Genomic DNA, 16037 nt, shown 5'->3' with positions numbered 1-16037 from the left:
CAAAATATGCTTTTTTTCACGAAAAATATTCTCAAAATTATTTATATCTCATATAACTCGCGCTAAAGCATATCCGCAATTAAAACTGTTGCCATGACAACGGAATTTTGTTAATTCAATGTCATTATGATCTTGATTATTCGCGACTTCGGTGGCGATACTTGAATTTTCCTGGGAAATGCGTCATTTTCCCGGGATAAAAAGTAGCCTATGTCCTTTCTCGAGTATCAAAATATCTCCATACCAAATTTCATGCAAATTGGTTCAGTAGTTTAGGCGTGATTGAGTAGCAGACAGACAGACAGACAGACAGACAGACAGACAGACAGACAGACAGAGTTACTTTCGCATTTATAATATTAGTATGGATGTAGAATCGATGTTTTCATTATTACTTGAATACTTTCCATACTCGTATTGCTTGTCATAAGATCTATCTATACACACATCATTAAGGTAACGCAAAGGATGACGTCATTGGCCTGTAATGGCCTGTATTCATTTACAGCAGATAATTAAGGTGGCGTCAGGTAGAACCAGTACTTCAGTACAATATACATGTATACATCATTAAGATACAATTTACTAACAGATTGGATTCTGTGGACTCAATCAAAAAATCCATTATCTATCGGAAATTATTAGCACAACTAGTAATCTGGTGTGCGTAACGAATTTCTAGATGAGGTCACTAGTGGTAAAGGTATATAATGTGATTGCAAGCAAATATCATAAAGTGTAAAGTATTTTTTGCGACATTGAGTACCTACCGAACAAATATCGAAATTAAAAATATCTCCCTCAACATCCAAATAATATAATGCTAGCTTTTTCCCACGACTTCGTCCGTGTGGTTTAGGGGCTTAAGACAAAATTTCCATACAAACATTCATCCCTCCTTCTACGCCTTTCAACCCCTTTTTTGCGATAAAAGTAGCCTATGTTCTTTTCCAGGTTAGCACTATCTCTGCACGTATTTTACCGATTTCATTAAAAACGCTTCAGTAGTTTAAACGTAAAGGCGTATCAGGCCAACAGACAACCAAATACTAGATAGAACTCCCGACATTCTTATGACTCAAATTATAGGGTTTGAAATATTAAAATACGTATTTAGGACTGACTGATTGTAAAATCAGTTAGTACATTTATCAAGCAGACAGGTAGTCGTGGGACCCCTCGTATTTATAGTGATACGTTCCGCGGCGCGACACTTTTAGCGCAGACACCGTACATATTGTAGTAGCCTAATGGCAGACTCGTGTTCAAATAATGTACTGACAACTTGTCACCGAGCTGTCCCGCGTTCTGAGCGAGTGGACTGATACTTTCATGTTTTAATTGATCCACCAGACGCTCTAATGGCCCCTAATAAATGGATTGATATTTAAAAATTGTATTCGGGTTTTTTTTTATTTGTAGAAAAAGACTACTCCCGCACTAAGAATTGCTCTTGTGTCGCGGGGACTTTTAAAAACATACAAACAACGGAAACACACAAAGCACAACCAGACTCGAAACAATTATTATTAAAATTTGTGGGTCGCACAAATAATTGCTTCGTGTGGGAATCGAACCCTCGACCTCCCGATGCAAAGGTATTGGCGTGACCTAAATCACTGCGCCCCGGAGGCAATCAAATTTAAGTTTTGTGAAGCATTCACAAAGAAACAAAAATTGGCAGAACTAGTTCGTAGCCGTAGCTACAGTCGTAGCTCCAAGCGTAGCTGTAATCGTAGCAGTAGTCGTAGCAAAAGCCATTTATGTTTAAAACATTGTTAGTATTGAATCAGGTCACTGATATGGCGACGGACGATACAATTTCTAAAATAGTCAGTTAATCAGTTTAAATTATAAGTTGTCTTTACATTTACCATCAAAATATTATCAAATAATTTATTTCTTTATACGAAACTAACAACCAACTTGTCCAAACTAAAATATTTTTACTACCTATTTACATTATTTTTCCTCAAGAGAATAAATAAAATGTTTCATCAAGTAATTTTATTAATACTTCATTAAATAACAGTTAAAATAAACAATTACTTAAACCAATTCATAAAGCTAAAACTACTTTACATAAAACCTCTAAAGTAATATAACGAATGTCATTCTTCACGCCTGTATAACCTTGTTAATTTAAATAGGCAGGAGGGTAATTACTTTACAGTGAGTAAACAGCGTTTACAAATGGGCCGGGTTATAAATACAGGTGAATCCTCGGGGAACTATTGTTGTAGCTTTGAATGAGGTTTATTTATAACATCTTGTATTGTGAACATTTATTCATTTATTTATGTATTTAAGACCCTTTATGAAATATGAATTGTATCAGATTATGTAAAAGGCACAATGAGTATTCTTAGGTCGGGTGAAGTATTATTTACTGGTCTTTTCGAACAGTAAATTATATTATTAGTAACTAGCTTCAGCTCGCGACTTCGTCCGCGCGAAATTGTTATTCGGGTTATTCGTGGTGAAGAGAATCCGATCTTTTATCAAAGTTGAAAACTATTCGAGTATCAAACATTAAAATCCGTTTTGCGTGAAAACGTGACAAACATACAAACACCCATATTCACAAACATTCGCATTTTTATTAATAGGATCAAAGTTTAACTATTATTTATTTGATACAACGGAAATCAATTGTTTTTTCATTCAAGCTAACATTTTTTACAAACGAGAGTAACAAAGCACACAGGTGGTGCTGCCGGCTAGAGCTCAGTAGTTAAGTTATATTGGAGGAAAGTTTGTAAATCGGTACTAAAATCATCATACAAGACTCATTACCGTAATTTATCCCTTCAAAGAGACACAGGTCGAAACCACGTTGTCCAGTTTTCAATTACACTGAAATGTCCATTGAAATTGAGAATAAGATCGATATCTACAGCTTGTGTGTGTGCTCTACTACAGACACTCACACACACAGGTATATAAGTAATTACTTAAGTAAAACACATCGTTAGACTAATGTAGCAGATGTGAACTGTCTCCGCGAGTGAGGGACACTTCACACTGTACTTTAGCGCGATTCTCTACAGTCGGTACTATCGAGTATCGAGAGTTTGACATTTAAAATGTACTGCAAAAATAGTTTCTGCGACGAAAGCTAGAGGCGCTGAACCGATTCTCATACAAAATTTTTCGGTAGCTAGCTGGTTGTCAGTAGTCGATAGTTTTGAGCCTGTATCCTGATTTTAAAACATACAATGTGAGACGGAGTCAACATTATATTTTTAAAAATATTTTCCAGTTACGACGAAATCACCCCTGAAAACATTATTTAATTGTTAAGTTACTACTTAAGCGATATACTTAACTTACTTTTCCGTAGAATAAAACACGAGCAACCACCATATAATATTTTATGAATACACGTTAAAAAATGAGTTCAAAATAATAAAAGTAAAGCACGTTCATTATTACAGCTATTTTTACAATATTAAATATAGCCCTAACGACACAGTGCTCTACTGTAATAACCTATTACATAACAAAACACTTATTTTTCTTCATGAACACGCCACGTCATCACTGAGGCACTTGCACGTTCATTAACATAAGCCACACAGGCCATTCTTTGACCAGCAAGTATTAAAGCGGTCAGTATGCGACTCCCACGCAAGAGGTCTCGGGTTCGAATCCACAACCACAACCAGACCCGAAACCACTATTTGTGGATCACACAAACATTTGTACCGCGTGGTAATCAAACCAACGACCACTCGAAGCACTGATAGCGGCGTGGCGACCACCTTAACCACTGCCCCACGGTTGAGGCCGTTGTCGCGATTTCTACACTGCTATGTTAACTGCAGTGTGAGAGAGCTCTAATTATTCCACGATTCATTACAGACTGACATTAGTGATGTGCCAATTAGTGGCGACACTGGTGTGTGTCTACTCGTGTCCCATTTAACTAACGAGACATGTTTCATCTGTGGTTTACAAACATTCACAACATTTTAGCTTTACAACTACTGAATGCAAAGTTGGCTTGTTAGATTCTGTTTGAAGTCATTTCATTATAATGTAAGTGAAATTAATTTACAGTCTTTCTTTGTAGCCCGCCGTCTCAATATGAATACTTATAATCACGCCTGTTATCTATCTTTGGGTTAACAGGTGACAGAGGTATACGCGATACCAACAAAACCAAAGTCAAATACTTATGCTTTATTTCATAAATTTATTACATGTGTTTAAAATCATTATAGTATTTATAATTGGCATAACATACCTACATATGAGATTATCGTCTTTTTTAGTTTCGATTTCAAAAATCAAACTTATTTAGTCTCTATGGCAAACAACCACGTTCAGCTTTAACGGTTAATTAAACTGGAATTGGCCAAAAATATATACGGAAGATTTAAACTATCAAAAAAAAACTGACGTGTAGAGCCACAGGAACAAGTTAGGATCGTTATAGGACATTTATAAACAACACAGTTTATTTTCATGCGCTGACAAAAGTTAAGCATTTGAAGTGAATAATATTACATGCAACGTTTAAAGGTTGACATCCATAAAATATGGTAGTGAGATAAACGATCGTAAATCTTGTATCAAGCGAGGCTGCGCGGAGCATCCGTCGGGACTCTTTACTGAATAACTTATACCGACAGAGAACTGTACAACTATATAAGTAGGTATACTGAAAGCTTTCGCCTGCGACATCGTACGCGTGAAAAGATTTTCCGTGGTAAAAAGTATCCCAATGATTATGTTTGATTATAAGTTATAAGTTAAGTTATCAAAATCCGTTTAGTAGGTACTATTCTTCGTGAAAGAGTGACTTATCTCGGCATTAAAGCTGTAATGGGTTAAATATTATTTATTTAATTACGTAACATATTGTTTAGACTTAGTTAATTACAAATGAATGGTTTGCATGTTTCCACGGAAATGATTAAGGCTTAAAACAATCTAGGAATGCTGGTTGGAAATTGAAAACGACTTACAAGTAAAAGGTCCCTATTAAAAACAAACTTGTAGTAACTAATTACCGTTTCAAAGTATTGCTTGTACACATAATACTAAATTGCTAAACGGATCAGGATGAGATTTTAATTTACGATACCTTATGTGTTAACCAACGTTTTGACAGACTGTAGTTATATTAAAATAATATATTTTTATTATTCCAGTTTCCTACCTTAAAAGTTTCTTCGTTACCTTATTATATTATTTCAAAAAAAGTAAGCTACCTTTTACAATTACTTAAAGAGATATTTTAGAAATGAAACACTACCTTTCTTTATTTCTAGTAAGTAACAAATTAAATAATTAACAAACAATTTTAGATTAAGCAAACGTGGTCGCGGTGATTCTATAGATGAGTGACCGCATAATGATATTTGAACTGAGCGCCTCCGTGCTTCGGAGGGCACGTTAAAAGTCGGTCCCGGTTATTGTCAATTAAGATAACAGTCATTAAGCCGTGTCAAAGGTCTTCGGGCGGCTTGAACAACTTTGACACTAGGTTGACCACTAACCATACCATGAAATGGATGGATGGAACAGGGACGTTTCCGAGTTAACAGAACAGAAATTATAATCAGTCCGCTAGTCAGATAATTGAAAAATATTAGACAAGTATTTATTTTTATTTAAAACCAATAAATTGACTTATTTAAAAAGCATTAAAGTTATGGAGTGGGAGGTAATGACGTCACAGTGTTGTGCATTTTGTACTCTGTACACTGTAAAGTGACGTCATGCGACTTTTCAACTTAATGTATCGCGGTAAAAATTTGACTATGCACAAAAATTACAAATACGTGTGTAATTAATTTTCACAGTCTACTAGATGGACTAAAAAAACAAAATGAGTCATCATCCCTATTAACAAATACGCTGTACACATGGTATATTCAGTGAGTAGTACCGACATACGAGTGTGTTTACTGTTCACTCGCCGCTTTGATGTGCTAATGTACCGCATAATATTCATTTACGAGTGGACATCAAACGGAACGCCACGCAATTTTGCCACATTTATGACCAGAATTGACAAGATATTTATAGATATATTTCATAGATAACTGTAGTTATATAATAATTTATATACAATAATAATTCATATATCATACTAGTATTGTAATGCGAAAGTTTGTAAAGATGGATGTATGTTTGTTTGATACTCTTTCACGAAAATCTGCAGAACGGATTTTAATAAAATTAGATACACAGAAAGTTTATAACTTAGATTAACACATAGGATGCTTTATACTATGAGAAATATTTATACGCGAACAAAGTCGTGGGCAGAAGCCAGTAATCCATATTAATAGAAAATAATAACATTTTAAGATTACCAAAACGGGTAAGCACACTATTAAGAAGTACATAGTACCTATTAACTTGCACACTAGCAGAGCTACGTGCATAACTTACCAATGTATTTTATAATATGTTATTGTTGAAGGAAAGTTAAGTTTAATTTCACAAATGCAAGTCTTTCTTTAACAAGCCCTCTGGTTGTATACGCAAGCAAGTTAGGGTGAAGATGGGGAGGTAGGACTGAATTATTTAGTGTTGATGGTGAACGAAGCACTGTCATTAAATATGCAACGTATTGTGATTTAAAGTACCTACCTGAACCGTATTTTAGACTTATACTTTTTTAATTAAAAGAAATACCATTAAATCATAGATACCAATTATATAATTACTGCCGTGTACAAAACATAGGAACACATACTTACTGTAACTAATGCAATAAAATAGGGCTCGATCTAATATTGTACGTAACTAACCCCCATTTTCTGAGCTACATTTAACGGTAGTTTATCTATTCAATAGCGTTAAAACTAATATAAAAAAACGCTATTGAATAACTAAACTACCGCTAAGTGTACTCAGAAACCGGCCGTAAGTGACACACTTTTATATCAGGGCCTTCTATCCCGTACCAAACACTAGCATGGTTAAATTTTGTCTGAAATATTCTAACAACGGTATAACACAGAATTACCAGTTTATAAAAAGGCGTTGTTCTATTAGGCTCTTATTCTCTTGTCCAATAGCTGTCCACAATAACCTGCTATACTCTATACATATGTATTGTGGCACTTAGCGGTCCATCGCGTTGGCGACAGTTTTATCGAGGGCCTCGTTTGTGCCTACCACTCTTATGTCGCTATTTTTGTACCATTGTGGCCTTTTATTTCGTGCTAGTCGAGAGAAATGGTGCTAAAACTTTTGTGTAGTCATTTAATGACGTTTATGTGATTTGGTACTGTATTTAGAAAGAAAAGGACCTATAAATCAGTTTTATTACAAGATTCTTTTGTTAAATAGATAAGTTGAAATTATTAAACTACTTAATGACGAAAACTAAATAACGAGAGATGCATGATCTTTTAATTATATTCATAAAAATCTGGTTTACTTTGCGATGTAATACCGTCCAAAGCGACAAACGAATATAAATAATCTTAAAGTTATAAATAGCAGTTTTGGTTATTAGAACTTTCGTGACAGAACGTTAAAGAAAGATCTATTATGTAATATTTGTTCGGCAAACATTGTTTTCACCATTCAATCCATTAATAAATTATACGCTCAATTTAAATTTCGTGACGTCATGCTATTCGTGGACATTTTGTGCAGCGAGCGCCTGCCAAATATTAACTAGCAAACGTTTGCATGACAGCGAAATTATATCAATGTTATTGTAGGCGCTATTTTAGAAGCTGTACTGTTTTAAGAGAGTTCAATAAATATTACTGTAGGAACATATTTAGTCGTATTTGTTCTATAAATATTAAGACTTAAGTTTCTCAACGCTTATCTCAAGCCCGTACCTCCAATAACATTTAATGACTATTTTATACCGTGTCTTCCCCGCGATGACACGATAATGGCGGCGTGCGGGTCTCGGGGCTAAATAGCTATAATTACTGCTTTGTTAATTATCTCGCTAACAGCCGGAGGTCAGCTTTGTAATGAGATATCTGCTCTGAATCTGATATGTGTTTGTAAGTTTGAAGGGCGGTACTTTAGGGATTTCAAGATAAAATGTTTGAGTGGTCGTGTTTGATAGATGATATGTTTTTTGTAGGTTTTCTACTAGGCCTGGGGCTTTATCAGTGTCTTTGTGTAGATCTTTATACAGGTATAATAAATAACAACCAGAGTAGATAACATTTTGTACAAAATACGAAAGTATCTTGGTCGGTTAAGTCTCTTAAGAACCTTTTTATCGTAAACCAGGATACCAATGTACTGATTCTAGACAAATTTATGACCACAAATTAGAATGTTTGTTGGTACAATTAAAAAATGAGCTAGTAGGTACAATTTTATTGTGTTGAAAACATCTTATATAAACGTACAAATACGAGTTTAATTAACTAGATATCCAAACATTCTGAACAAACAACATAGCGAACACAAGCAATCCTTTCGACGTGTTTAATAAAACTTCTAAGAGTTGCCTTTGAGCTGAAGTCGCACTGATCAATGAACAAACAGACAAACATACAAACAGACAGCCCCCGGGCTAGGGAAGCTACGGCGAACTAATTAAACGTCGCCTCCCGGCTGTACTCGCAAGGAAACCTGACACAAGGGAGGAAATGCTTTTTATTTTCATTTTCTAATTGCTTTTCATTTACTGTTGGGGCTTGTGTTTCAACGTATTTTATAAAGGAGTAAAAGAGCTAGTAATTTATTGGTTTTAACTTACGTAAGTTATTTGTTATATTGAACACATTTTATTATTTACACAACAATGTTTACCATTTATAAAAAGTATTTTAACGAAACTAAACTAAGTTGAAAGAAAACTAAACTATCTTTTTGTAATTCATTTTGATTTGGAGGTTTCCGATATTGAAAGAGGTTTACCGACACTAAAACCTAGGTATTTGCCAATGACCGTGTTTTTAGATCAATACTACGGATACGTGATTCTTTAAGCCAAGCAAACTCTAAGCCCCTTTTTATTAGGTGCGACCCGATTGCTAATAATCTGTTATCCATTTATCAATAAAAGACAAGACAATAGCTACCAGACACCTTCTTTCAAAAATAACTCAATAAGTCTATACAATTCTCAAACAACCCAATTTCAGCGAACACCAATTACTTTATTTATTCACAGAGGCGCCCATAGCCAGTTGTGCTCAATACGCGGTAAACGACTTGCGAGTTAAGCAACCCTTGGCACGGTCATTCTATAGATGGGTGACCACGTAGTGGTATTTGAACAGGGCACCTCCGTGCTTCGGAGGGCACGTAAAAAGTCGGTCCCGTCCCAGTTATTGTCAATTAAGATAACAGTTGTTAATCCTCGCCAAAGTCTTTCGGGCGGCTTGAACAACTTTGGCACTAGGTTGACCACTAACCATACGATAAGAAGAAAAAGATCTATTCAAAACATTCCCTCATCAACGCGAACATTTACACTTGAAACCAAAAATAGCAGCTCCTTATTATCGTGGTGAGACAAGTGCACACGGTGAGTGCGTCGGTGCGTCGGAGCTGAACGTCCCCGGCGGCTCCGTGGCTGGAGTGTTACCGCCCCAGTTGCCGCAGCCAGGGGACCTTGGCGCCGCGGGTCGAGGCCAGCCCCGCCGAGGGTATTGATCCAACGAATGTCTATCTCTCACAAGATACTGGCTTGTGAACTGAATACTACTTTAAAACAAACGGGAAAAAAAATTGTTCGTGATTTGTTCACAGACCTCCTTAATGAAACTTCTGGGTAGGACAGCTGTTATCGTAGTTGCAAGCTGTGAGAAATAAATAAATTAAGGCCTTAATTATTATTCTCTTTTTTAACTAATTTCTGTCCCACTGCCGGGCAAGGGTCTCCTCCCGTAATGAGAGAGGGGTTAGGCCTTGAGTCCACCACGTTGGCCAAGAGCGGGTTGGGGACTTTTTGTTTTTTTTTGTACATAAGGCTCTCTAAAAATTCGTAGGGCTATTATTACGTCTAGATCCGTACGTATTCAGGTGTAGTCGTTATCGAGCGTCGTCGAAGCAGCGTCGTGAGGGATGCTCCAGTGATGAGATTACTCGACTGATTTAACCTATTTCCCTCGTTTCGTACAAGTGTTGCTCGAGGGAATATTTTTATCGATTATCAGTGTGTTTGTAAGGTTTTCTTACGAGACGTGATATGAATACATATATCTATCGGATTACTTAAAAGTAATACATAAATACAGATATTGTTCAGATTTTGATCTAAATGTTCAGAATTTGGGATTTAGGTTTACTTTACGATTGGAATCATTAGCGTAACATAGGACAAATTAGTAATATTTCATAAAAGGGCTAAACTAATATTAATCACAGTTTTTTGGTGACACTATGCAAGATTTTTTACTCTTTCTTTAAGTACAGTAACTGATATCAAGTAAACGATAACGATTTATAAACCGTTAAGATTTTTATCACGAGATATTTTATACGAATATTATTTCAAAAGATGTAAGGTAACTCCGTGGCTCTGGGTCCATAAAATCTCATTATTTATTCAGTCAACGGCCGTTGTAACAATTAGGGGAGTTCACCCCTGATCGCGAGCAATGAGCCATTAAATATTCACACAAATATCTGCTCAATTATGAATATAAATAAAGTACGGTACGGAAAGAATTCGCTGTTTGCAAACCGATTTTGAAAAAATGTACAAATCATGGAAAATAAATTGAGCTGAGGCAGTTACGTTCAACGGTTCGTAAATGATCGGGTTGGTAAAGCAACTTTTGGCGTAGATATTGACTTTTAAAGTATTAAAAGTAGTTACTTAAAATTATTTTGTTAATAAGTAGACTACCAGTACGAGGAACAAATTAAATACAAATCATTAGTTATATTATGCTATGATTAAACAAAAAATGTGTGCAATAAACTTTGCTTTTGCTTTATAAGCTTGTTTGTAAAATATAGTCTTTCGTAAATATTTTACGGACGGTCGTCCTTGAAATTTGAGACATCTGTCAATAAGTTGTGTCTTGCAAAGATAACGGTTGTCTTTCAACCGTCAAGCGCAACTCTAGATAAGTTTTGACACAACTTGTATAACTGAACAGTACCGAGGAGACAGGAAATTGATGGCTGTCTGTTACCATCCAACTACTGGGATATTGTATCTTTGATATTTGTTTACTTGAACGTTTCAATCAAACTTATTTGGATATTTCTATTTGAAAGAAGTACTTGTGGGCCGGGGCTACTAGTTAAAATAGTTTGGCAGAGACGCGTTAACAAAAAAGCGTATCTACTAAAGTGACAAGTAGAGCTTTAATATTTTTGTCTTTGAAGACTACTACATGCTAAGATTTAACTTTTTAGGACTTCAAAACACGTAAATACAAATGTTCTATGTATTAGATACCGTTTTTGTACTATGTGGCGATTTCCATCTCAGTCTAAAGTTATGGAATTCCAAAGAAATTTAATAAGAAGTTTGTATGTTACATGTTAAAGTGTTGTGTTTGTTGCAGGCGCGACGCTGGCCGTGATCATCGACATGGACCACCGCACGTCGGTGATCTTCAGCGCGTGCGTGGCCGTGTTCTACACGCTGTTCGGAGGACTCTACTCCGTCGCCTACACCGACGTTATACAGCTGTTCTGTATATTTATCGGTACGTGGACGTTACCTACCCAACTGTGGGTAAATAGGCCTTCTTTATACAATGCTGCAGGTTTCCGGCCTTTGGTAAACAAAGCTAGATGCTCTCATTTCCGTGGCATTAAGGATTGTCACTTAAATGTTGGAAAATATGATGGAACATGGAAGGAAACTGTATATTTAAGGAATTTTTTTTTGGTTTAATAGTTACCTTGAAATGTAATGGTTTTGAGTTAAAACGCATTATTAGATTAAGGTATAGTTTTGCGATATCAACTTGTACACGCCGAGCTTGCGATTATGTTGAGTGAACCATTAAGTGCAGTTGTTTTAGTCAGACTATTTTGTACATAATATTCTACATCAGTAATATAAGTAAGGAACCTAGCACGACTATATTTAAAGAAATTGCGTAAAGTAACTACTTTTGAAAACAGGTTTTTTTGTTGAAACATTACAAGAAGTGCATAGTAATGAAAGTAAATTATTGTATATATCTCACATTCATGTTTTAAACCTAAATATTAGCTAGCAGTTAGGATTCACGTCTTGTTCGTGAACAAATTTACGATGACAGGAGAACGCGCTGACATTAACCGTCGTTTACATTTGTACAAGTTCAACAAATTGCACTTTCTTGTGGCGAAGTGCCAGATAACCAACTTGTATCTATAAACTGAACCATAGATTACTGTTTTTGAACATTAAGTAATATTAATTCGAGCTGTGTGTGCTTGTTTTCTGTCTACCTATATCAAATTATGAAGTCATAACTTCGCAGTGCGCACATGTTTCGAAAATCTAACATATAAAATTTAGGCCTCAGCTTACGTTTTTCAGACGAAGCAATCTCATGCCCCCGCTTTTATCCAAGGTGGTAGCCCGGGAACAAGAGTGGCGACCCCACGATCTTAGACTTACCTAAGCCTCTACTGACACATCCCCCAATACATGTTAAAAAAATTAAATCATAAAATTGCGTCCTCCGAAAAAAGCTATCCTAATTGTAATTTTGCAATGGACCTGAATAGAACGCAAGATTTCTGATGTGTATCAATGCTGTAGGTCTGTGGATGTGCATTCCGTTCGCGTGGGCCAACGAGCACGTGAAGCCGCTGAGCTCCATGGAGGTGGACTGGATCGGCAAGGTGGACCCGGAGTACTACTGGTTCTACGTGGACTACGGGCTGCTGCTTGTCTTCGGAGGCATACCCTGGCAGGTCAGTGGCAACTCAGCATAAGGCGGGAAATAACTGTTATTTTTAGTTATAAAAAGTCGTTTAAGGAGAAGAATGATGTTCATCAAGTGACCGGAAAAGTTTAATTTATTTTAATACTTGTTAAAATATATGTATATTTTAAATTGAATTATATAGGAAAATTAACTAAACATGTCTATACAAGAGACACTCATTGATTTAGCTTTAAGAGATCTATTTGTTTTTACATAGTGTTACATATGGTTGTATTGTCCAGGTATATTTTCAACGAGTGTTGAGCAGTAAGACGGCGGGGCGCGCACAGATCCTGTCGTACGTGGCCGCTATCGGGTGCATCTTCATGGCCATCCCGCCCGTGCTCATCGGAGCCATCGCCAAGGGAACAGGTCAGTGCTATATCCTCCATTATGGTTCTTATTTTACGACCTTTTAAGTACTAATTCACTCAGTACCCGCTTTTATTTATAAATCCATGTGTTTTTGAAAACTAGTGTTGTTTTCTTCGGTCTTTCTCACTTCAATTACTTACACTTTTCTAAGCTGCCTTAATAATTCAAATAAAAGGTAACTTTAAAGTCACTTACTGAATACAAACCCAATTCTATAATGATAATTCCCGCAAATAAAATGCTCGTAATTCTTTAAGATTTCAACATAGGTATTAATTGAATGTAATAGTTTATTAGCTGACACATTCACGATCATAATCTAAGAAATATTAACTTAACACACAACCAGCAGATCATATTTTCACCCTAAACCAATTGACTCGTCAAGTGCTTACTCTGGGGTTCTTCCGCAGCATGGAACGAGACGGACTTCCACGGCGACCTGACGCCGGACGGTCAGCTGACGTCGGACCAGACCTCGATGATCTTGCCGCTGGTGCTGCAGCATCTGACTCCTGACTTCGTGTCGTTCTTCGGCCTCGGAGCTGTGTCCGCTGCCGTCATGTCCTCGGCTGACTCCAGCGTGCTCAGCGCCAGCTCTATGTTCGCCAGGTAGGGGAGTTACGAACATGGATTTATCTTTTTCTTTTCTTTTAATCTTTTGTTTTAAAGACAACTCCCCCACTAAGACTTGCTCTTGTGTTGCGGGGACTTCTACAAATGTACAAGCAACGGACACAAAGTACAACCCGAAACAATTATTTTTGGATCGGATAAATAATTGTTCCGTGTGGGAATCGAATTCATGACCTCCCGACGCACTGGTAGCGGCGTGGCGACCTAAACCTCTGTGCCATGATTATTATAAAACTCAAAAAATCTGCTCCTCATGTATGTATCAATATTGTAAAGCTCAAAAGACAATAACCTTACTGTGTTTAAGGTGGTAGTGTCTTCGTTCACGAGGTCTCAACTCCTCGATTCCCAAGCTGGGCAATGTGATATTGGGCTGGTTTTCTAAAATAATTGTTGAATGTGTTTGTTTGTGTAGGAACGTGTACAAGCTGATCTTCAGACAGCGCGCGTCGGAGATGGAGATCATCTGGGTGATGCGCGTGTCCATCCTTGTGGTGGGCTTCCTCGCCACGCTCATGGCGCTCACCATCCCCTCCATCTACGGCTTGTGGTGAGTATATAGCTTACTATAGTCTTACCCTCTTATTCATAAAAATATATGAAGTTATGAAAGGCTTATAAAGAGTTTTGTTTCTTTCACTCCTTAGCGAAATGAAAAAGAGAAAACATAATATATTATAGTAGTTTTTTAACTAAAATAGGTTTATAGTGTGTTTATGAATAAGAGGGCTAAAGTATTATTTGCCTTCTAGACGGAAGTGTATTTACTTCAAATTACCAGGTTTTGGCTTGATTTTCGGGTCGGGTGATGTGCCATTGTTGTTAACTAGTTTCTATTAGAATATATTTTTCGAATCGATATCTGCAAAGTTCGAATTATGGAGGATTTCGTTAAATTCTAATGGTACTGACAAACAAACGGCAGTTGCGTTCGTTGACGTTTGGTGAAAATGTTTTTTTAACAAGTGTTGGCATTGATACGGCAATTGCCGTGAATGCCGTAACAAAATTCCCCCGAGCGAAGCAAATTAACTAGAGTTAACCCTTAATTATTGGCAGAGAAGTAACGATCATAAAACAATATAAATAAACCATGGCCTGTCCATGGCATGGCCATTGCACAAGACGGTATAGTACGTAGTCGTGATACAGATCTATAACACTGTAATATGTGATTGATAGTTCTACTTTAATGTATAGTATTACACACTTCGTGCTGTGGTTACCTTTCATTTACATTCCGATGTTAACAGCTGCTCTGCTATTGTGTTATTATAGCTAAATTTGACGCTCGATATGTATAAGATGAGCTTATTTTGGAGCAAGGCTATGTGCCTTCATTATGTATCATGGACTTTAACACATTCGCAAAGATTATAAGCTTAAATCACCATTGAAATCTGCATATTATTATGTTATTCATACAGACAGATTAATTCTTAGGTCATGTCCGAAGCGCATACTTTTAGCTTTTTATATTAAAATACGCGTAATACAGTTTCGTATAAAAGCTAATAAATACCTCTAATAAGCCAAACTTGGCACTACGGATTATACTTTCGATTTAAATATCATAGCAGTTAATTGCAACCCATTAATCATGGTGCTCGTTTTTCATATGTATTGTAAGGTTCCTGAAACTAGAAATCCAGTTCCTTACGGCGTCTTAAAACAGTGAGAAATAGGTGAAATAGTTATTGTTGTAATATTTACAGACAAAGTCTTTTATTACCGCTCGTGTTGTCTAGGGCGGTAGTGCATGCGACTGCTGACGGTGAAGTCTCGGATTTGATTCCCGAGTCGAGCTAAGAACTTTTTGATTTTTCTTATTACTTTTAGATTATGTTAAATAGTAGTCTGGGGTTTGACAATGTACCCTGTTTGTGATAATAGGTTTGTCCCCTATTATATGGAACCAATCAAATAGCACATTTATCTGTCTTAACCTTGGGACATAAAAGGCGTGATACTCCTTATTTTGCAAGTATTTTTATCACACACGATTCCACGAAACAATCGCATCAACTTACAATTCGCACCAATATCTCTCAATGACACGTACGCAATAGTTCTGCAGACTGCGTGTCCTTCACCTCAAGTCCTTGGAAACTCAGTGACATTAGCGTGTCAGTACAGTCAGTGGATGCGCAATACTCTCTATTTATAACTCCTCAAACGATCTGTGTT

The 16037-nt window shown here is 36.5% G+C and overlaps 1 protein-coding gene across 1 annotated transcript in view; it reads left to right on the top strand.

Annotated features, from left to right (window-relative positions):
* ChT (choline transporter) overlaps positions 1-16037 on the top strand; it is a 46967-nt gene that overhangs the window by 9956 nt on the left and 20974 nt on the right. The window contains exons 5-9 of the mRNA XM_076120144.1: positions 11475-11618; positions 12671-12825; positions 13082-13211; positions 13628-13826; positions 14266-14400. Of these exons, the coding sequence (XP_075976259.1) occupies positions 11475-11618; positions 12671-12825; positions 13082-13211; positions 13628-13826; positions 14266-14400 (763 nt within the window). The remainder of the gene's footprint in view (positions 1-11474; positions 11619-12670; positions 12826-13081; positions 13212-13627; positions 13827-14265; positions 14401-16037) is intronic.

Source organism: Anticarsia gemmatalis, chromosome 11 (assembly GCF_050436995.1).
Source record: "Anticarsia gemmatalis isolate Benzon Research Colony breed Stoneville strain chromosome 11, ilAntGemm2 primary, whole genome shotgun sequence".
Taxonomy (NCBI): Eukaryota; Metazoa; Arthropoda; class Insecta; order Lepidoptera; family Erebidae; genus Anticarsia; species Anticarsia gemmatalis.
This window is presented reverse-complemented; position numbering and strand designations above follow the sequence as displayed.